A 24,173-nucleotide genomic window follows, 5' to 3' on the forward strand; every position below is an offset into this window, starting at 1 on the left:
GCTCTGTTCACTTGATAAAATGGGTAATAACCTAAGGAATCTTGTACTGGAATAAATATAAATGCACTAATCTTATGATACAATAATATTCTGTTGGCTTTTGTGTGTGTGTAAAAACAGGGCATGGAGCTTTGGCTGATACGTTTACTAAAAATAATACAGATGCTCTCAAGTAAAACTCAATTCTTAGTGACTTAGGGAGGTGTCTTGCAATTGCCTTCTTTTGCAATGTTTTCAACTATTCAGTTTAGCAGTCAGATTTTACATCTATCAGGCTGTTTTCCATCTAGGTATTAACCTGGATCAAATCTTTAAGATCAGACAAGGTGTTATGTACTATAATGCTGCCCACTAAGGCTATTACAAAATAATTTATTTTAAAATTCTAATTGTCTTGAGGACAACAATCTGTTTGAAAGAAAAAAATGTAAAATCAGCATTTAATACAATTTCTCCTGAGGCATAAAGGAATTGTACAAGAGGCTAATCTACTGTATACTGCAAAAGGCTGATAAGACAACAGTCAACCACAATAACGCTAATATCTAGCTGTGTAGCACAATTTTCCTCTTCCCAGTGTGGATTATAATTTGTAGAATACATGGGAACAGAACAACAAATATTGTGGGCTGGTTTGTATTTGTAATAAAAATAATGTTTATCATTAGTTCATTTGTTGTGAGATCCTTGTTGTATCTTAGCACAAACTACAAACAATAGAGGTTATTTGAAGAGGAAAGGAGTCCAATTTTATCCATACCAGGAGATTGGAATATGAATACAAATATAAACTAGACAGTGAACAAAATTATAAAGAATAGAAAATGAAAGTGCTATTTATCTGAAAACAACCAAACGATGTAAATTCCCTTTGTGTCCAATCACACTTGGCCAATAGAAAATATATTTTATTCTGTTTTGCTCTATTCTATTCTATTCTACTGAAATATGGCATGCAACAGAAGAATCTCTAGTAGTTTCTAAACAAGCAGCCCAACATGACACTGTGATTAACTGATTGGAAGAATCGTGTATAATGTAAGAATATACATTCCAATACAAAAGAGAGAGAGAGAGAGACTTAGGAGACTGCACAAACTATCATGCAATGTCTTTAATGTCACATGATAGTAAAGTAATGCTTAGTTTGACACATACATGTCAGATGCTCAGACTGGCTTTAAGAAAGGTTGAAGAACACAAAATGCATGCTAGATTGCTTAAGAAAGCCAAAAAATCAAGTATGTGCTTCAATGATTATAGAAAGGCCTTGGACTGAATCAATAACTTTAAATGATAGAATATGCTTTAAAAAATGGGAATCCCAGAACATTTATTAATGGTGAGACTGTGAGAGCTACAACAAGCAAGTATTAAAAATTACAGTGAAGGTACTGAAAGATTGGACAGTTTCTGCCTTTGAGGAGCATCCTTCTAGAGCAGGGGTGTAAAGATCCCGTTGTGGGCTGCATCATGAGTTTGTTTGCCCCTGGGGTACCAGGGTGGGTACTGCTTCGCGGGCCAACTCCGCAGCCTATTGTGGGCCAATCCAGCCTGCGGGCTGCATGTTTAACACATCTGACCTGGAGTAAAAGAAGGAGTAGTCTGAAATACATCAAACATTTGGTACAGCTGCCATAAAGGCCTTCAAAAATGATATTCAGACACTCTTACATCTTTACACTTACAAAGAGCAGAAAAGTACAGGCAGTAGTATTCCCCATGACACCTGAGGAAATGAAAGCTAAATTTTGAAGAAGCCTGTTAAAGAAAATATTGATGTTTTTGAAATTTCCTATTGGAGCAAACTTCAGAGAAAATTCTGGACACTCTAGAAAATAAGCAAATAGGTTTATACAAATCCAAAATTCTCACCAGATTCAAATCATCCTACTTTGGATGATGGGCTACAAGAATGGTGGAAGGTCTTAAGCATAAAACGTATCAGGAAAGACTTAATGAACTCAATCTGTATAGTCTGGAGGACAGAAGGAAAAGGGGGGACATGATCGAAACATTTAAATATGTTAAAGGGTTAAATAAGGTCCAGGAGGGAAGTGTTTTTAATAGGAAAGTGGACACAAGAACAAGGGGACACAATCTGAAGTTAGTTGGGGTAAAGATCAAAAGCAACATGAGAAAATATTATTTTACTGAAAGAGTAGTAGATCCTTGGAACAAACTTCCAGCAGATGTGGTTGATAAATCCACAGTAACTGAATTTAAACATGCCTGGGATAAACATATATCCATGCTAAGATAAAATACAGAAAATAGTATAAGGGCAGACTAGATGGATCATGAGATCTTTTTCTCCCGTCAGTCTTCTATGTTTCTATGTTTCTATCTAGCTCTATAGAGAAGGCTGTAATGCTGGGAAAGACAGAAGGAAAGAGAAGACGATGAGCAACAATGTGGATGAACTTAACTATGGTGGTAATGGATGCATCACTGGAAAACCTGGAAGATCAAGTAAGGAACTGATCTTCAAGCAGAAGATCAATCTATGTGATTGCTAGGAGCTAAGATCAACTTGACAGCACATAATCAATCAATCAATCAATCAATCAATCAACCAACCAACCAACCAACCAACCAACCAACCAACCAACCAACCAACCAATGACACAATCTAAGAAATGATCAGTTTCTTGAGAGATAAGATCTAGAAAGACCTGTCATCTATTTTGCCTTTTCTAAATGATTAAATAAATTTTTGGATTACATTTCTAATTTATATTTTTGAATTGGAATTTAAGGGGAGGGGAAACCCTATTCCTCTATCTATCATACGTTTAGACTTCCTGATCCTTTATAAATGTTTTTGCATATAACTCAACATATGTGTAATACTAACAAATCTCTTATGATTAAAAAATCAGAACTTTAACAATCAGCAAATTAATTTATATACCTTACCTGCAGACTAAAATCTGAATATATTTGATTTTAGCTTACATATTGGTCAAACATAAAATCATTTCTAAATCAAGATTTATTCTCAGTGTTTTAGGTGAAGCAGACAATGTTGTTTTAGTGTGGTGTATGAAGCAGGCCAAATAGATTCAAAGACATATATTTGGATTGTAGACCAGTGTTTCCCAACCTTGGCCACTTGAAGATATCTGGACTTCAACTCCCAGAATTCCCCAGCCAGCATTCGCTGGCTGGGGAATTCTGGGAGTTGAAGTCCAAATATCTTCAAGTGGCCAAGGTTGGGAAATACTGTTGTAGACTATGTAAGTGAATGAATGCATTAAAAAAACACTTCTAAGCCATCAGCAAAGAAGAAAATATATCAGCTTTGCTTACCAAGGCATGAGTTGCCCAAATCTGGTTGCTTTGCTCCGATTAATAAAAAAGCCTGCAAGAGGATCGGCAGCTGCTCCACATGCTCTGCCAAGGATCTGCACCAAGGAGGCATGGAACGGTGGGATCTGAAAAAAACAAGCAGCAGTTATCCGAAGTCCAACATATTTATCTAAAGAAGCCATCAGTGCTAAATAACTTGCCCAAATCACAATATTTTGTATAAAGCATGATCATTTTTTACTATAATGTTCTATGAGAAACTTCGTTGATTTGAAATACTGGCAATTTTATTCATCTGGAATTTGCTTCACATATTTAAATAAATTTCGTACCATGCCCCATGTCCATTCTAACTATCAAAAGCAGTTATCATTTTTATTGTCAGTGAAATAGGACAGTAAATCTTAAACTTGTGCTCCACAAACAACTTCCATTTGATTTTTTCGGTATGGTGTTATATAATCCATACTCCACAGATTTTGGAAGTAGGTTTTGGATGGACGTTACAGAAAAACACAACAGAAACCACAAGTCATTGACAGTGAAAGATGATTCCTTTATTAGATCAAGAGAGTGAACCTCCCCCTGCTTTATAAATGATGAGGAAATATAAATGGGGAGAACATTCAGGGGATAACTTGGTCTAAGTGTTAAGTGTTAAGATTCTGGCCTAGAAACCAGGAAACAATGAGTTCTAGGTCCACATTAGGCATGAAAACTTTGGACCAGTCATTCTCTCTCAGCTAAAATTACATTACGGGGTTGTTGTGCAGAAAATAGGAGGAAAAAGGAATATTACCTATGTTTGTCATCTTGAGTTATTTATAAAATGAGAAAGGTGGAATCTGTTGTGGTTAGCTCTGGCCCAGCTCCTGCCCCAAGGAATGTGCAGGTGGATGTGGGGGAAACATCCACATGCCGCAGGCCTGTTTTGCTCCCGATGGAATCTGCCGACGAAGCCTCCTCTGACCAAGGAAGCATGAGTAACAGGGAAGAGGGGAGTTTGGCAGGCAGCCCAGGAGGAGATCAATCATCTGTATCATCCCTGGATTCTGAACAAGAATTAATGACACTTCCATGCATGCATAGAGTGATGCATAGGAGACAACAACTGAAGGATTATTACAAGAGAAAATGAGGCCACCTGTGGCTGGGTGGGGCTGCTGTAATTAGTGCTACAAATAAAAGTGCAGCCTGGTGTTTTACCCTCATGGCAGTTTATCTGATTCATTGTTTCATCAAGATCGTGGTTTTTGTGCTGTTCAAGATTGTGTGTGGACTCTCTGGACTTTAAAATTGGACTCAATTTCCCAGTTATTGGGTGAGCAATTGGATTGCATTTAACCTGTGCCTTGTGTGTACCAGAAAACCCCTTTGACATTTAAAAAGGGAGCTGTTTCTATTTTTCTGTTTAAAAAAACTTTTGGGTTTTCCTTTTATCGTGTGGTGTGTGTCTTCCTGGACTAATTACCCTGTAATTACGGGCGGTTGAAACACGCCAGCAGAACAGACTCTAAATTAAAAAAAAGAATTTCTATGAATCAAAAACTCACCTTTATAATAATCAGCGCGTTATGGGAAGCAGGGCAAAACAAATTCTGGAATTTTTTTGGGGTTAAAATAATATAAACTAACCATTCATACCTTAATTGCTTTCCATGGCTTTTCTTCTTTGAGTATGGAATCCAGAGAAAAACGGAATAATCTGTATTAAATGTTAAGTTATTTCACATGACTTGGCCAACCATATCAATATCTTTGTAAGCCACAGAGTAATTTGCGTGGCCATATACTGTAATTTTTTCATACATACATACATCTCAATCTTAAACTTGGAAACTGAGGATGCTTAGACTTCCGAAAATGCTTACCTGAGCAATATCCAAGAGGTAGATTTGCAGAAAGAATGAGGTGGCACTGCTTGCAACCTGATTTGGGGCCCCTCCAATGCCATAGCATAGTTTGCTACACACAGAGAGTTTGTCTTCATGAGCAAGCTGAAAAGGTGAGGAAAAAACAAATAATTTCTTGAAAGTTCAGGATATGATTCAATATAAAGTTGGTGCTTTCTTCTACGTAATGCACGAATCAGGCAATATAAAGACTTTATGACCGCTGTCAAATCATTCCTCACTTCTCTTCTTCCCTTTGGCTGTTCCTTGCTTAACTTTTAGATCAGGAATGTCAAACTCAATTTGGCATCAAGGTTGTGTTTGACCTCAGGGGGCCAGAGTTTACCGTTGATTCTAGCGTTGCCACAGGAACAAAGCCATCTGGATAGGACCTTGAACCAGTCCCTCTTTCTCTGAATCTTAGGAGACAATGACAAATCACTTCTGAAATACTGCCAAGAAAACTTTACGAACAGAACATCTTTGGGTTATAGAGAAGTACAGTGTTCCCTCGATTTTCATGGGGGATGCATTCCGAGACCACCCACGAAAGTCGAATTTCCGCAAAGTAGAGATGCGGAAGTAAATACACCATTTTTGGCTATGAACAGCATCACAAGCCTTCCCTTAACACTTTAAACCCCTAAATTGCAATTTCCCATTCCCTTAGCAACCATTTACTCACCATTATTACTGGTACTCATCATTGAATAAGACACTTAGTGGTCCTGATATTTATAAACATAATTATTTTTAACAAAAAAAATTTTTTTTGTTATTTATTTGCAAAAATTATTAGTTTGGTGATGATGTAAGACGTCATCAGGCGGGAAAAACCGTGGTATAGAGAAAAAACCGCGAAGTATTTTTTAATTAATATTTTTTGAAAAACCGTGGTATAGGATATTCACGAAGTTCGGACCCACGAAAATCGAGGGAACAGCGTATCATCTTTGGTCATGGTTGGGGTTGCACTACCTCAAACTGACCTGGTGTGTGATTCTCTTAGACTCACAATTACATAAGTGCACTGATGTGCCTTTCGTCCCCTGTCCAATTGTCTTTCCTTTCTTCCATCTATCTTATATATTCTCTTCCTTTCATATATCCTCTCCTCTAAGTTCACTCTCACCCTCATTTATATTACCACATGTCTATTTTTCTTCCTATGTATTTGTGTATTGGACAAATGAATAAAAATAATTTTAAAAAAATTAATGCTAAAGGAGCAGGTGGTAATTGGAGCCTGAGAGGGGCTTTGTAAACTTCAGGTGCCAGTCACACCCATTCTTGCACCAATGTGTCCTTCTCACAGTCACCCATGCTCTATCACCTCCCTTGTGGATTATTGTAATGTGCTTGATATGAGGCTGCCGTTCATATTCAGGAACTTTAGTTAGTTCAGAATGCAGCGGCCTGAACAGTTTTGTGCAAGGCTAGACTTGTGTGTGTTGTCTCTTCTACTTCTACCTCTTCTGCAGTGGCTGTCAATCTGCATTGGGGTACAATTCAAGATGCTGCTTATTACCTTTAAAATACTACATGGCTTGGGGCTGGGTTATTTGAAGGACCACCTATTGCAGTGATGGTGAACTTTTTTTGCCTTGGGTGCCAAAAGGGTGTGCAGGCCCACACCCATAATTCAATGCCTGGGGAGGGTGAAAACAGATTCCCTCACCCCGTGGAGGCCCACTGGAGGCCGGAAACGGCCTGTTTCCCAAGTTCTGGTGAGCCTAGTAGGCTTGTGTTTTACCCTCGCCAAAGGCTTTCCTGGAGCTGGGGGAAGGTAAAAATGCCCTCCCCCATCCCCCTGGAGGCTCTCTGGAAGCCAAAAACACCCTCCCAGAGCCTCTGTGTGAGCTAAAAATCAGATGGCTGGCACACACATGCATGTTGGAGCTGAGCTAGGGCAACGGCTCGCGTGCCGGCAGATATGGCTCCGCATGCCACCTGTGGCACCCATGCCATAGGCTTGCCATCACTGACCTATTGCTTTTAACTGGCCCGCCAGAATGAGAAGGAAAGACATGTTGAGGATCACTTAGGGACTGTCATCTGTTGGGAAATGGTGGAGGGGGACATGAAAGGAGCCTCCCCAAAGAATTTTCAGGCAACCCCTGGACAATAGCTTATAGCTGACTAATCATTTCAAACTCAGAAGCTTCCAAAACAAATATCTTGGTGGTGGTTTCTTCTTTATAGAATATCATTCCCCCTGAGGTGTGTTTGGTCCCCATTCTGCTGCCTTTCCTTAAGGATCTAAAAGTGTAGCTTTGTCAGCGGGCCATTTTTATGCCATCCTTCTCCTTAGACTCAGGGTGGCTTACAACATGTTAGCAATAGCACTTTTTAACAAAGCCAGCATATTGCCCCCACAATCTGAGTCCTCATTTTACCTACCTCGGAAGGATGGAAGGCTGAATCAACCTTGAGCTGGTGATGAGATTTGAACCGCTGACCTACAGATCTACAGTCAGCTTCAATGGCCTGCAGTACAGCACTCTACCTGCTGCGCCACCCCGGCTCATTAGAATTTAAGGATTGTTTTTTATCTATATTAATTGGATTGATCTACTATTGTCTTTTGTATATGTTGTGAGCCGCCCTGAGTCCTCGGAGAGGGGCGGCATACAAATCCAATTAAACTTTAAACTTGATTGGTCGGATTGTAAAAAATACGTCCCAAGGTGCCAGAGTAGAAGCTTTAGTTCCTAACACCATTAGAAATTTGTCTTTTCCCATGGTCTTTGGCGGCCCCTGTGAAATGGTCGTTTGACCCACAAAGGGTCCCGATCCCCAGGTTGAGAACCACGGCTTTAGTACAATGTATGAATTTATTATATAATAATAATAATAATAATAATAATAATAATAATAATAATAATAATTTATTAGATTTGTATGCCGCCCCTCTCCGAAGACTCGGAGCGGCTCACAACAATAATAATAACAGTATAAATGCAACAATTCTAATATTAAAAATTATCTAAAACCCATCATTTAAAAATCATACAACACAATCATACTATACATAGACTATATAAGCCCGGGGGAGATGTCTCAATTCCCTCATGCCTGGTGATATAGGTGGGTCTTGAGCAATTGAGCAAAGGCAAGGAGGGTGGGGGCAGTTCTGATCTCTGGAGTTGGTTCCAGAGGGCCGGGGCTGCCACAGAGAAGGCTCTTCCCCTGGGGCCCGCCAGACAACATTGTTTAGTCAACGGGACCCAGGGAAGGCCAACTCTGTGGGACCTTATCGGGCGCTGGGATTTAGGGGTTGTATCTTGAATTTATTCAAAACACTATTCGCATTTGTTTGTTTGTGACTTGAGAGGTTGGGTGAAACTCATTGATTGTGATATACAAATCATAATGGATGGGTGCAGACAAATATAGGTGGTATTTGACTTATATCAGTTAGTTTAGTGTTTGTTTGAAGTTACAATGGTAGTGACCATTTTTCATATTTACAGTTATTCATTATCCCTATGGTCATATGATCAAAATTCAGACACTTAATAACTGGCTCATATTTATGACAATTGTAGTGCCCAGGGTCACGTTGTCACATTTTGCAAACTTCTGACAAGCGAAGTCAATGGGGAAACCAGATTCACTTAACTGTGTTACCAACTGAACAACTGGAGTGGTTCACTTAACAACTGTGGCAAAAACAGTCATAAAGTGGGCTAAAACACACTTAACAATCTTACATAGCCACAGAAATTTTAGGGTCAACTATGGCTATGTGAATCCAACCAACTAATTTATTCAGCAAACTATTGCATAGCATGATAGTTTGCTATTTGAAGTACTGTACTGTACCAAGCTAAAAAACTATTTAGGGCAGCATTGTAATCCAGTTATTGTAGCTTTGGCTTCGTACGTTGCATTAATCCAAACCATCATCATTTGATAACTTCAGCATGAGCTAATCATTATCCTAGTTTGCATTAAGCCAAGGTTTGTTTCACCACACTTTTCATATTAACACTGTATGTTTCATGACATTCATATTTATTTTGAGTCTACAAAATGATAAATCCAAATCAACCACTTTACATATTTGTGGAATGTGAGAATCCTGTTAAAAGGCAGCTAGACCTTTCAAAGGAATTTCAATTTGAAAATTGTAATTTAAACCATTCAAACCAACAAGGAAGGACCAACTTCGTGTCAGAATAAGTCCCAATTACAGACAATATTGAAAAGAGCAACTTCACTGGTCTAAATGTATACAGTATGTTCGTATGTGTGTGTATTTGTATTTTATAGTTGAATAACAATAACAAACTCCATTTAATATATGAAATGAACAATAATTAATGAATTATAAGTTGCAAATGCAACTACTCCTGTTCTTCATTATTATCAGACTGGTCCAGTCAGGGCTAGAAGGAACAACACAATATGGAGCTGTCAGATAAAATTCTAAACCAGCCTTATCACCAATGCCTGTAGGAACTTTCTTTGAGCATTCATCTTTGAGAAAGTATTTCATGAATTCACAATGCAAAGACAACTTTCTAAAAAAAAGTTGCAAAGGAGTTTTAAATATATAATCTACACTTAGTTTGCCTACTTGAAATGGGGAGTTAGTAATTCTAATACAGCTTATTGAAAACAGTTTTAGAAGAAAATTTTAAATTACAGTAAAGTATATTTTTCTTCGTAGCCCTCTTACTGGGGTGTAAATAACAATATCTTCCTCATAATTATTAACATAATTCACTGAAATTCCCAGCTTGTCCCTGCATCATAGACTGGTTCATGCTTATGTAACCATAGATTGTTGAATGTAACACAATGACTGTGTTTAGCCAAAAACAAACTTTACTTGATTACCCCAATACATTTACCTATACAGCGGTACCTCTACCTAAGAACGCTTCTACTTAGAATTTTCTAGATAAGAACCAGGTGTTAAAGATTTTTTTTTGCCTCTTCTTAAGAACCATTTTCTACTTAAGAACCCGAGCCCGGAAAAATTTCCCAGGAAATTTGAGAGTGGCACGAAGGCCCAGCCACTTTCCTGCCAAACCCCCTGGGTTTCTCTCTCTGGTGCAATGGATGGGAGGCAGCCTCGCGCTGCATGTATTGGAGGCGCTTGCTACTCCACGCCGCCTCAGAGTCCCTCTTTTTTTTCCTCTTAAGCCTTAAAGCTTTGGATTTTTTTGATTCCCCTCACCTTACCTTCTTCCTTCGGCAGTGACTGTCCTCCTCCTCTTCTTCCTCCTCCTCCTCCTCCCACCCAAATTCTGAGTTTTTATTTCTTTCCTAATGAGTTTACACAGATTATTTGCTTTTACATTGATTCCTATGGGAAAAAATGCTTCTACTTACAAACTTTTCTACTTAAGAACCTGGTCACGGAATGAATTAAGTTCTTAAGTAGAGGTACCACTGTACAAGGTTTAACTTAAAGCATGCTTCTATTGTTTAAATTCCTGAAAAGGGCAATGATTTTCACTTTTATAGTTATAAGTTTTAAGATAGATTCCTTCTCCTTCTTGCTTAAAAGTCTGTGCTGACCAATTGGCCCCCATCTTCACCCAAATCTTGAACAAAACACTAGAGATGTGCTATGTTCCTTCCTGCTTTAAATGCTCTACTATCATTCCAGTGCCAAAGAAGACCTCCATCAAGGAACTAATGACTACAGACCCGTTGCTCTAACATTTGTAGTTATGAAAACCTTTGAGAGGCTAGTGATATCCCACTTGAAAACCATCACAGATCCACTATTAGACTCCCTACAATTTGCATACCGAGCAAATAGATTGACAGATGATACTGTTAATATGGCTCTGCACTACATCCTACAACATCTTGAATCTCCAAAGACTTACTTTTAATGATTGTCATAGGGGTCAAATAAGCAATCAGGAAACAATCAATATTAATAAAATTCTTAAGCACAAAAGCAACAACTTACAGTCCTATGGTCATAAGTGGGAGGAGATGAGTGATAGGAATGATGAGAAAAAAACTAGTAGTAATACGGTAGTAGTGCAGATTTAGTAAATAGTTTGACAGTGTTGAGGGAATTATTTGTTTAGCAGAGTGATGGCGTTTGGGAAAAACTGTTCTTGTGTCTAGTTACCTTGGTGTGCAGTGCTCTAAAGCAGTGTTTCCCAACCTTGGCAACTCGAAGATATCTGGACTTCAACTCCCAGAATTCCCCGAAGTCCAAATATCTTCCAGTTGCCAAGGTTGGGAAACACTGCTCTAAAGCGACGTTTTGAGGGTAGGTATGTATGCCCAGGATGCGAGCGGTCAGTAAATATTTCCACAGCCCTCTTTTTGACTCGTGCAGTATACAGGTCCTCAATGGGAGGCAGGTCGGCAGCAATTTTTTTCTGCAGTTCTGATTATCCTCTGAAGCCATGTTTTGACAAATACCGTTAAGTAAATAACAAAATAACTACCTGCTGCACAACCTTTCAGCTTCTCCCCTCTCCCAAGAACGTGGGAGCATGCCCGAAGAAGCCGGAAAGCGCAAGGCGGAGGGACGCGAGACTCACCCCTTCGACCGACCGTCCCAGCGACTGCGACTGCTCTGCAAAGCCGCTGCATTGCCCGCTCTCTCGCAACGGTGGGTTCGGAGGCAGCTCGCCTTGTGGCCCCCGCGGCGGATCTTTGGCTCCGACACCTGCCATCGCAGCTTAGACAGTAGCCTCTCCGGCTTTCTGCCACCGGCTTGATAATCCGGGGCGGGACCGATGGCAGGAGGGAAGCCTTGTGTGGAGAGCGCTGAAAAGCGAGCTGCTTTTTTGCCAACCGGCTCGCCCCAGAGCCTTCCCGACCCGTTCAGTAGCACGAGGAATGTTCCCGCACTGTGCGGAGAAGGAAACCGGCCTCACACCTCGTGTCGGACTCGCGTCTCCTGGGCGGGAACCAGCCTGCAACCATCATTCCCGGAAGCCGTTTGCTTCCAGTTTTAAGCGAAAGCCCCGCATTGCCCCCGAGTTTCAAACCCATCGTCCCCTTCTCTCCCTTTTAAAGCGCAGCCTGCCCATCTGGCACCGTTTTTATTTCCCTTCATCCGAATGGTTGCTCCACCGGGACGCGCGGTGACGCATTTTTTTTTTAGTCGCGGTCTGAGGCGGGCAGGTAACGGGCCCTTCATCGCGCTTCAGCTTGGGACGGAATTTGCGGGAAGGCGCTGGTTGCAACAGCTGGCATGCAAGCCATGGGGGCTGGCTTCACGGTAAACTACCGCACGCCATTAACGGTAGTGATCCCGTGATATGTGACGCTAGCATTCATTGAAGAAATCGACTAAATGTACGAGCTTTTTAAAAGTTGTCTTTTTTTCCTCCCGCCTTTATTTTATAAATAAGGCGAGGAACATTTATTTATGAGTAGCATTTATATGCCGCCCCCTTCCAAATGGACTCCAACACACCTTCCTCTTCATATTTTCCTCTAACAACAACCCTGTGAAGTGGGTTGGGCTGAGATTGTGTGTGTGTGTGTGACAGAGAGTGTGTGTGTTCATGTGTGTTTGTGTGTGACCGGCCCAAAGCTAGCCGGCTTTTGTGCCTGAAGTGGGATTTAGAAAGTACAGTAAATGGTACTTAATCACTAAATAGGTGCTTTTCCCGCGCTTATCGAAAAGGCTTGGCGACAGTGTACGTTGTAGTACTGTGTTGCGTACCAAATGCAAGCTAAATATGCTGCATCTCGGGCATATTACATACACCTATTCCCCAAAAATTAAGACTATGGAGGTGTCTTTTCCATTCAAATACAGTATATTCTTTCAAAATTGGAAACTAATTCTAGAATTCCTGAGAATATATTGCAACGGGGCGGACGTAGTTTTTCTTTTAAAAGGAAAGTGACTTAAGTACAAAATTACATTCCATAGTTCCAGGGTAAATACGATACAGTATTCCACATTTTAAGAACTTTGAAGTGTGAAGTTGTATCAGTATTGGGCTGCTGGGGGGGGGGGGAGTGCAGTGGGGCTAGTAAGTTTATGCGCTATTTATTGAATACTCAAGGTTTTTTTATTGTCCTTCTCTAGCACCTTAGTATGATCCTTAATTACTTTTAAAATAGAAAATAATTAAACAGTATGTTTTTACCCATAAACGTTTTAATCATTATCTAGAACTGAACTTTTATAGCAATTAAAGAAAATTGAGCTACTTGCCTACTTTGTTATTATACTGAACCTTGTGGGTTCAGTAGAAAACTTTAAAATGTTACTGTGCTCCTCAACAAGTTGTCCTTTTGTGGCTATTGAAATAATGTGACTTAATCAACTGAAAAAAAGAGTCCAAGCACCTATTTGAAAACTTATCTTGGTTGGTAAATCACTCCCACCCAGTCACATGACCTTTAAGCCACCCCATCAGGATTGCAAAGCCATTCCCACTTGGTCAGATGGCCAGCAAGTGATCCCAGTCACATGACTTAAGCCATCCCCACAAAATAAGCCACATCCACAGTGTGGCAATAAAATTTTTGGCAGCCCACCACTGAGTTTATTATCCTAGAAATAACCCAGTTTTAGAAAGTTAATATCTCTCTTCAAAAGAGAATTTATATTGCCACCTATTCACATATGGTGACTCAAGGCGACCAACAGAATACAAAATCTCATATAAAACAGATTCCACCTCTGATACAAATAACCTGTCTTACATCCATGCTTCAGCTTCCCAATTCGGTTTTGTACGGAAAATAAGTGTAAACTTTGAGAATATTATATTATGAAATTGGAATTATTCTGTTTAACCTGTACATGTATCTAATTTCCAACTAAGCTATGATTACTTCATAGTACTATTAGGCTTTGGAGTAAAGTTAGCAAATCTAAATTCCACATTTGTCAAAGGTTGGCCCATTCCTGTGGGTGGAAATACCAAATCTGAAACAGGTTTTTATTTGCCCACTTTTAATTGCCTGAGTCTTGATTGGAGATGAACAGAGAATGTTGGTTTTTCAACAGCAAAGTTAACAACTATTGACACCTCCCAAAAATGGCAAGATCTGGATGCTGCTATGGCTATGACTGATAATTGTCTGACCTCAGTGAAAGGTTCTGTAGATCCTTTTCTAAATGGCGTTATTCAAATATTATTTCTTAAGGAAATTTCAGTTGCTTCCCCCCCCCCATCAAGGTTTCTTTTCAATTGCATTCTTTATTTTAATCTAAAGAGGATGTCTTGAAAGAGCAGGAGAAATCTTTTTCAGTGAAATACTTGTGGCTTTGATTGTTCTACCATTATAACCAAAGAAGTAACATACTCAATTTCAACATTTCATTTAATGACATTTTAAAGTTACAATTGCACTGAAAAAAGTGACTTATGACAATTTTTTGCACTTACAACCGTAATAGTATCCCAGTGGTTGTGTGATCAAAATTCAGAAGTTCTTCTGAACCAGTAGCAACTACTGTATTCGCTAAGTTTGAACCCGCGAAAATCGAGGGAACACTGTATACTGAATTGTATGCATGTATGTTTTACATGTACTGACATACAAGGTAGCATATTGCTGTTGAGATTTCTAGCATATTTCATTTTTAAGTGATTATCTACATATAACAGTTCACAAAGACAATATTTCACACAGAAGTAGGGAAGTCTGAAAACCTTGCAAAGTTTTAATGATTTTGAAGAATGTTTAGATTTTTTTATTGCAGGAATTTACAAATAAAAATCCCCATTAATCTGCATCAGTAAAATCAATTCTTCAACAAAAGAAGATATAATGATAATAGAAATGAAATTATATTCTGTTTCAAATTGTGAGACTATATTCCATTTTGGTTTTTGCAAAAGAATGGACTTGACGGATCATAATATTTATTATCAGCTAGTTCCATGTTAAAGCATTTAACCGATTTTTTTTAAAAAAAAACCATGCACACATCTGAACATAAAACTATTTTTTAAAAGAATGCTTAACATTCATTTTGGCCTAGGGATGATATTAGTCAGCTTGAGTCTTAACTCCTCCTCTTGGTCACTAGCTAGAGGTAATTTGCAGATGGAGAAGACGCAGATCATATAACACATAAAGCCTTATTTTGCTTTACATTGGTTTATTAGTTGGCTCAATCCATACAAATAAGGTAAAACCAAGCTTTATACTTCATTTGAATCTAGCAGGATCTCTGACGGTTAGCCTTAGGATGTAGGAAACCCCCTTGGATATCTAACAATACCCACTGCACTATTATGATGCATCAGCAAGCCATCATAACCTACACTAAAATTTGAAGGTGTAGAAAAAAGGCAAAAAAGGCAACTCTACAGGATTTGGTGTATCCTGTGGTGGTGTGGTGGTATTGCAGGCTAATACGAGGTGTAGTGGTATTGCAGGCAAATCCTGACCGCCAGCAATTGGATCCTGACTCAGCCTTCCATCCTTCTAAGGTTGGTAAAATCAGGAGCCAAATTGTTGGGGATAATACGTTAATGCTGTAAACAGTTTAGAGAGGGCTGTAAAGCATTATGGAAAGGTATATAAGTCTATGTGGTTTTAGTAAAACATAGTTATCTAGAGACAAAAAATACAAGATGTACACTTTGCTAGGCTAAGATTTATTCAATTATGTTAATAAGTTAGTCATTACTGGCTGGGTTCACACATCATTCTTAAGTTCATAATTTAAAATGCCTTGGCTTGAATACCAGGACACAGCACAATACCACCCCTAATACTTCCCAGCGGCCAATAAGGGCCCACAGAATTGGTCTTCTCAAGGTCCCGTCTGCCAAACAATGTTGGTTGGCAGGACAGCAGGGAAGGGCCTTCTCTGTGGCAACTCTGACACTTTGGAACCAACTGCCTCCGGAAATCTGCACTATCTCTCCCCTACCGGCTTTCCGAAAAGCAGTTAAGTCCTGGTTTTCCGGTGGGCCTAGGACCATGAATGATTGAGAGTATGTATGGTTTTTAAGGGCTGTTCTTATGCTTTATATATCTTCTGTTTATATTGTAATCTTTTTACACTGCTTTTAATTTGTTATTATTGTGAGCCACCCAGAGTCCACTGGAATTGGGCAGCATATAAACTTTAATAAACAACAAACAAAAAACAAACAAAAAGGAAGAAAAATTAAATTGGATGCATATCCAGCCATGCAAAATAAAAAAGGCAACTTTTGTTGAACAAACAATGGAATTCAAAAATAAGGCCAAGTAATATATCCTGATGGCAAAATCCCAGTTCTGTTGTATTAAAAAAAACTACCTCCACAACAGGTATTCTGGGAGTCTGCGGAGAGGGGCGGCATACAAATCTAAATAAAAAAATAAAAAAATAATAAATAAATAAAAATAATTTGTTTGATGCCTTCCTAGTAGCAGATGGAGAAAGGAGGCCTTATTTCTCAGATGGATCATCAAAGAATTCCCAGCTGCAAAGCTCACTTATACTCCTTAATTTAATTTAAAAAAACCTGAACATGATAGCAGGGGCGGACTTAATTGTTCAGTTCTACTTCCTGTTAATGTAGCAGGAGCCATATTCAAGTCCCATGCAGCTGTTCTGATTGTTTTTGAAAGTGACCTTGTTGCATGATCAAGAGCAGGACATTTTGGAATATAATGCTTGAATTACCCACAGAAGGCAAGGTGGGTTCTCTTCTGCAAGTTGACCCAATTGCAACTTGCCTCCTCTCCTCCTCCAGGCTATTTTTCCTGATCAACAGCTACGAAGAATTAGGATTCTGTCCAATTTCCTTCTTATCCCCTTTTTCTTTGGATATCAGTCCAGATTATGATTTTTCAAGGGGTTATTATTGTTTTTTTCATATCCAACATTTTTATAATGTTAGATGTCATAAAGGAATAATTAAGAATAATTTTTCTGGTGGGAGGACTCAATTACTGCATATGGTTTCAACTTGAAAAATCCCACCCCATCAAACCAACATGATAAAAAGCTATTTCTAATGATTTCAGACTTTCTAAATGACAAATTACTGTTTGAATTGGTAATTTCATAGAAATGTTTTTGCAGAATTTTGGCAACTGTACAGAATGGTTTGCCTTTTCCTTTTGGGATTTTGTTTCTTAAATTTACTGCCTACTCTACACCTTTGGGATTTCCTGGCAGCTTCCCCATTCAAGTTGCAACCAAGGCTTATTTTGCTTAGCTTCCAAGTCCAGATGAGACTATCCAGATCTGCCATCTGCCAAGACATTTTTAATGGTGGAAGCTGAACATTTTATATCGTAAACCATCTGCCTTTGAATCAACTCAAACATGTAGTGATAATACTGCACTTAAATCTACTCCATTCCTTAATGGTTGCTTAAAAATGTGTTCTCCGAGTGTGCTCCTATTTAGAAAACTAAAGGACTGCTTTTTAAAGCTGAACGTTATTTCTCATATAATGTAGTAGGCAGCCTCCTTATTCAGTGCTTCTATCTGAAAACTAACAATTGAAACTTTCCTCAGGAGTAACAGAGTTCTAAATAAATCATTCAGGACTTCAGATAATGTATTCCTCTGTTTTTAATGGCATAAAATGCAATTGAAATTTAGCTCTATCCAGAGGTATGCCCATATAATTAAAGTGGAATTATTACATGTGGAATTATTCCAACTTGTACAATCAGATGTACCTAGGTTTAGGATATATGCTTGTCTAAATATTAAAACCAGAGTCACATCATAAACTCTGACTCATGTGTGTGTGTGATATACATATGAAAGATGTTACATGATGCTTCTTTAGTCATTTGCTATTCTGATATCCTAAAACATAAACTGCGAGACAAATTGAAAAAACAAATCCCAGACACTATGCTTAAAAACTGTACCTGTGATATTTTTCTGAACAAACAAAATGTATACATTAAGTTATATCGATATCATACTGTAGCATTGATAGAATAAAATACAGTGGTGCCTCGGTTCTTGACCACAATTCGTTCCAGAAGTGTGGTCGAGAACCGATTTGGTCGAGTACCGAATTTATTTATCCCATAGGAAATAATGGAAATGGATTTAATTGGTTCCCAGCCCCTGTTAACTCGCTGGGAACCAATTAAATCTATTTTCTTTATTTCCTATGGGATAAATAAATTCGGTACTCCAAGCTGCAGGAAGGGTGGGGGCGGCTGCAATCGGGGGGCTCCTTTCCTCAATGCTTCGTATTATTACCTGTAAGCAGCTGCAAAAACTTTCTCCTTCCCGGCGGCGGCAACGGCGGAGGCTTCCCTTCGAGGACCAACAGCGCCGGGAATGTCACATAATGAAGGGAAGCTGCTGGAGCGGCGACAATTGCTGAGATGGCTCCAGCGGCTTCTCTTCATCACGTGATGTTCCCGGCGCTGTTGCTACTCGAAGGGAAGCCGCCGCCGTTGCCGCCGCCGGGAAGGAGAAAGTTTTTGCAGCTGCTTACAGGTAATAAGAGGAAGCATTGAGGAAAGGAGCCCCCGAAGTTGCCGGGATTGCAGCCGCCCCCACTCTTCCTGCAGCTTGGAGCTCTTATAGAGCTCCTCAGCCCCCTGAAACTGCTGGGATTGCAGCAGCCCCCGGCGGTAACATTTTGGATAATGAACAAAATTTTTTGTGGCTGTTCGATATCCGAATTTTTGTTCAGATACCGAAGCAAATTTTTCCCGAAAATTTTGTTCGTTCCCCAAAATGTACGAGAACCAAAGCGTTCGAGTACCGAGGTACCACTGTATATCAAACTATAACATATAAAAAGTAAGCAAGAATGAAGTCAAATTGTGCTTTGAAATTTTTTCAACTTTAAACTTACAGAAAGGTTCAAGATTTTCCTTACATGTTCCTTTACTGGTTACAGTAAACTCCTACCCTCAACTCCTACCCTCAAAATGTCGCTACCGAAACAACTAGACACAAGAACAGTTTTTTCCTGAACACCATCACTCTGCTAAACAAGTAACTCCCTCAACACTGTCAAACTATTTACTAAGTCTGCATAACTATTACTACTAGTTTTTTCTCATCATTCCTATCACCCATTTCCTCCCACTTATAACTGTATGACTGTAACCTGTGGCTAATATCCTTAAGATTTTTATTAATATTGGTTCTTCGTTGCTTATTTGACCCCTATGACAATCATTAAGTGTTGTACCTCATGATTCTTGACAAATGTATATTTTCTTTTATGTACACTGAGAGCATATGCACCAAAGACAAATTCCTTGTGTGTTCAATCACACTTGGCCAATAAAGAATAAAGAATTAAAGAAGAAAGAATGCCCAGTTCAGTAGGGTTGGCTCTATTACTTTCTGCCAGGCTATTTAAAACAAACCAAAAATACAAACCAAAAATATACATTTTGGGTGGTTGTGGTGTATCTTTAGTTCAGCTTACATTGCATGCCTTTTTAAAGCAGCATTGTAAATGTCATATAAAACACAGGAGTTACTGCTATTCCTAAGTGGAGGTGATTCAGCTAAAATCACTCAACAGTCAGATGTTCTACATTAAAATAATCACAACTGGGGACCTATTGTAGGGATGTTGTCTTCCACATTTCCAAGACCTTTCCTGCAACTGTTCTTTCTTTTAGGTAGAAAATACTAAGAAGAGAAACTCTGGAAAGGCTCCATATTATTTTTAAGTCTTTGCACAACAACAGCATTTTTTAAGTTAGCTTCTTCTAGTGTGAGAGATTCATTCAACAACTCTTGAAAAGGAAGTGAAGTAGTCAGTGTGAAAGGCCATCTTCCTTGATGTCTCTGGTAGTCAATTATGAAGTTTCTGATGTGACTTATTCTAAAATGGAAAGGAACAAAGATTAATGTCTGATATTTTAAATCACATTTTAAAGAACAAATTTCATGGGAGTCAGGTCCAATAGATAAGAGATGGTTTTAAGTTGCATAATGCTTTTCTAATATCTTCTGTAAAATCGATTTGTGTTAGAACGTTGCTATTTTTGATTTGAGACTAGAAATATTGGGTATGAGCCATTGCTGTTAACAAAGACGGAGCCGAAGAATGTGTTAAAGAGGTTGGCTTTAACAGCTTCATCATTTTATTCTTTACCTTTTGGTCCTTTGAGTGGTGGGATAGATCTCGAGTCTTTGAGTTTGTTGTTTATAAAGTTGTAGAGGCGTGTGTGGATTTTGTGTGCAGAAGTTTTTTTTCTTGATTGGTATGATAGTTGGTACATTTGGTTTTTAATTGGCAGCATACAGTAGATTTTTGTAGTGGCTTTCAAAGTTAGCAATGTAGCCAGTTATGTTATGTTGTTATGTTACATTAGAAAAACATGCTGATGTAAGAATAAATCTGTTTAGGTTTTTCTAACTCTTTGCAATACAATGAAAGGAGGTGTTCTAACCTCATTCAGAACTATTATAAACATTATCGCACTGCATATCCAAATGAATTGTTAATCCTCCATCCCAAATTAATTTTCCATAGAAGATTGCTAATATTGCTCTTTCTGAATCTGAACCATATGGCCAGTCATTGATAAGAACAGTTTTTCTGTAGATACTAAAGGCAGTAGGATAGACTTCCCCAGTTTGTTGTTCTATATCAGTTGTTGTTCTATGCATGAGCTTCAGTGACTTGTATATGGAGAGGACAGCAGCTTTGGAAAAACCAAAGGATAGATTGTTCTTTAGCCAAAGAGACAATTTACTCACTGGTTTCCCAATCATGGCAATTTTGAGGTATGTGGACTTCAACTTCCAGAATTCTAGAGCCAACATATCCATTGATGAGAATTCTAGGAACTTAAGTCAACAGACCCCAAAACTACCATAATTGGGAAGCAATGCACTAACATCTTAGAGAAAAATAATCAGTCTAGAGCTGTGAGGGCAAACTTGTGGCATGTGTGCCACAAGTGGCACATGGACCCATATCAATGGACATGCAAGCTCAGGTCTGGCGTACATGCACGCACTGGGCAGCTGATTTTCAGGCCTTATGGGCCCACTGGGAGTCAGGAAACAGGCTGTTTCAGCCTCCAGAGGGGGTGGGGAAGGTCCGCCTTTTGCTCTCCCCAAGCTCTAGAGCCTTTCTAGGAGCCTGGGGAGGGCGAAAACGTCCTTCCACACACACCGCTGGAAATGTTTCACTTGCTGACTTTCAGTTCCATTTTTTTGCTCTCCTCAGGCTTCAGAGCATTTCTAGGAGCGTCTACTCCTCGGAGGCCAGAAATGGCCTGTTTTCCAACTTGAAGATTTAAATCATAATTTTTAAAGAGCAACTGTCTTTTCTGCCCCACAGTGGCTCCTTCTCTGACCCGCTGTTGACTCACTAACAGTCCCATTCACTATAATGGGATGGTTGGTGATATGGCAGTGACACAACAATGTGAGGGACGTGGCGGACAGCAAGTGAATGGATGCCTGCTAACAGGCGCTGCCATGATGGATTGGAAATGACAGGTGCTCTTTAAATGTAGGAACTCATTCTTGTTGGTGATTAGAATTTATAATATTATTATTTGCAAACAAAATGAAGGTTTCCTATTTTGCTTGCAGAGCTTGGATTCGTTGAATGAGTTTACCAAAAATGTAAAAATTGCAGAATATATAGCTGTATGCTACATAACTAAGCTTCATTTCATGCTGAACAAATTAAATTATTAATGAATCTTACATAGAAAACTATATTTAGTTTCTTTTATCAAGTAAATTTGATAAAAATAAAAAAATCCCATTTAAAATTTAAAAATCTGATTTTAAAAAATCATTGATTTTTATCCATCCTGTTTATGTCGCACTTTGCTTAGTACCGTAGTATGTTTTGTTTTTGAGATTTTTTTTAAAAAAAATTACACTATTATTTTCATATATACTTTGAAATATTTATCTAGGTTTTATCCATGGCTAATGTTGAAAAGCTAACATATTTCGTGGCTCAGTATTCAAAACAAATCAATATTTTAAAGGCACTTTGGCTCTCCTCTTGGAAGTACATCCCAATGGTTGCAATAGAATTTAATTTCTAAGTAAACATTCTTAGAAATAGCTTGGTGGGCTGTAATTTGTCTTGAAAGGAAGTAAATTGCACAAACTGTAAACTGCACATTATATTGCACAAAACGAATCCTGTTAATGTGATCTATTCTTACCTATGAGAAATATTGAAGCTTTGTACTATCCTTGCTCCATCTGCTAACCAAATCTGGATTCTAGTGATAGGTTCTGAATTATTTAGTACTACTGTCGGTTTTCTCTTTTCAGTTTCTTCACCTTTTTTTTTAACTTTGGAAATTATTCTAGGTGTAGCACTGAAAAATAAAGTTTTAATCATATGAGATTGTAACACCACTTCATTCTAGACAATGTCTTCTTTATGAGCTATGTGGCTAAATACAGAGTTTTCCCCAAAATAAGACCGAGTCTTATTTCCTTTTGGGCTCTGAAATAAACACTAGGGATTATTTTCAGGGGTATCTTAATTTTTTTGAGCTGCCCCATGCGTCCCACACCAGCTTACCTCAGGATGCCCGCAGCCAGCCCATCCATGCCCCGACACTTGCTCTCACCTTGTGGCTGCAGCATTGGTGCGTTGCTTGGGTTTCTACTATGTTGTGGCCACAAGCAAACAGAAGTGGCTTGGTGGCCATGTGGGCTCTTGCTGTCGGGGCATGGATGGCCTGGCTGCAGGAGCTCTGCCGTAAGCCAGTGTGTACACGGGGCAACTCAACCCCCCCGCCTCATCTGTCGGCACTTATTTTGGGGGTAGGGCTTATATTGGGGGCACATGCTAAGGTGCACATCATTGTCTTTCAAAGGCCCCATAAGCCCTCGCAATGTGGAGTTCCTCCTCCGGTCATGCTAACTCAGGAATGAGAGTTGAAGTCCACAAATCTTAAACTTGTTACGTTTGAAGAGCTTTGCACCCCTAACCCAGGGGTCTTCAAACTTGACATCTTTAAGACGAGTGGAATTCAACTCCCAGAATTCCTCCACCAGTCATGCTAGATGGGGTAATTAGAAGGCAAAACCTCACCGATTTCTGCAAAAAATGGGCCATGTTTTGCCCATTTTTATTTATTTATTTACAAAAATGGGGTAGGCAAAGAGTCTGGGAAGCTTGCAGGGAGCTCCTGGGTACAGGGTGATGGCAGAAATGCCCCTGTTTTTGCTAAAAGCATTTTTTGCCCATTTTCCACAGAAATAGAGTGAGCAAAGGGTCTGGGAAGCCTGCAGAGAGCTCTTGGGAATGGAGGGGAAGGCAAAAATACCACAATTTTTGTGAAAAAATGAGCGAAAAATGGCCCTTTATGTATTTATTGTTTGTTTGTTTATTTGACTTCTATCCCGCCCTTCTCAAATGCCTCAGGGCGGTGTACAACATAATAAATACATTACAATATACATGTATAGAAATCTAATATTAAAAATTACTATAAAACCTTTTTTTAAAAAAAAAACCCCACCATTTATTCCACACAAGCATCCATATTCGTCTAATTAGTCACTCATGGCAATGGCTGAAATTGATCTCAATACTCAGGCCCCCATGCCTGCCAGCAGAGATGAGTCTTCAGAACTTTTCAGAAAGCCAGGAGAGAGGGGGCAGTACATATCTCCAGACAGAGTTAATTCCAAAGGGCCGGGGCCGCCACAGGGAAGGCTCTTCCCCTAGATCCCGCCAGACAACATTGTCTGGCCAACAGGACCTGGAGAAGGCCAACTCCGTGGGACCTAACCAGCTGCTGGGGTACATGAAGCAGAAGACATTCCTGTAGGTAATCTGGTCCTAAGACATTTTGCAAAAATGGGTGTAGTTTTGCCTTCTAATTGCCCCATCTAGTATGACTGGAGGAGGAATTGTGGGAGTTGAAGTCCACTAGTCTTAAAGCTGTCCAGTTTGAAGACACCTGGGATAGGGGTGCAAGTGTATTCAAACTTGGCAAGTTTTAGACTTGTGGACTTCAACTCCCATTCCTGAGCTAGCATGACTTGAGGAGGAATTCTGGGAGTTGAAGTGAACAAGTTTTAAAGCTGTCAGGTTTGAAGTTTGTAAAAAGTGTACA

At 39.3% G+C, this 24,173-nt stretch overlaps 2 protein-coding genes across 7 annotated transcripts in view; both read right to left on the reverse strand.

Annotated features, from left to right (window-relative positions):
- MFSD2B (MFSD2 lysolipid transporter B, sphingolipid) overlaps window positions 1-12,314 on the reverse strand; it is a 38,479-nt gene extending 26,165 nt beyond the window's left edge. Inside the window, exons 1-3 of the mRNA XM_070732796.1 lie at window positions 11,729-12,314; window positions 5,184-5,309; window positions 3,313-3,437 (exon numbers count right to left, since the gene is read on the reverse strand). Of these exons, the coding sequence (XP_070588897.1) occupies window positions 3,313-3,437; window positions 5,184-5,309; window positions 11,729-11,863 (386 nt within the window). The 5' untranslated portion in view covers window positions 11,864-12,314. The remainder of the gene's footprint in view (window positions 1-3,312; window positions 3,438-5,183; window positions 5,310-11,728) is intronic.
- Window positions 12,315-19,423: 7,109 nt separating this feature from the next.
- The window catches only part of UBXN2A (UBX domain protein 2A), a 48,255-nt gene continuing 43,505 nt past the window's right edge, over window positions 19,424-24,173 (reverse strand). For all 6 annotated transcript variants that reach the window (XM_070738520.1, XM_070738502.1, XM_070738511.1 and 3 more), the window contains exons 6-7: window positions 22,260-22,418; window positions 19,424-19,939 (exon numbers count right to left, since the gene is read on the reverse strand). In XM_070738520.1, coding sequence (XP_070594621.1) covers window positions 19,744-19,939; window positions 22,260-22,418 — 355 coding nt within the window. In that variant the 3' untranslated portion in view covers window positions 19,424-19,743. The remainder of the gene's footprint in view (window positions 19,940-22,259; window positions 22,419-24,173) is intronic.

This window comes from Erythrolamprus reginae, chromosome 1 (assembly GCF_031021105.1).
Source record: "Erythrolamprus reginae isolate rEryReg1 chromosome 1, rEryReg1.hap1, whole genome shotgun sequence".
Lineage (NCBI taxonomy): Eukaryota > Metazoa > Chordata > Lepidosauria > Squamata > Dipsadidae > Erythrolamprus > Erythrolamprus reginae.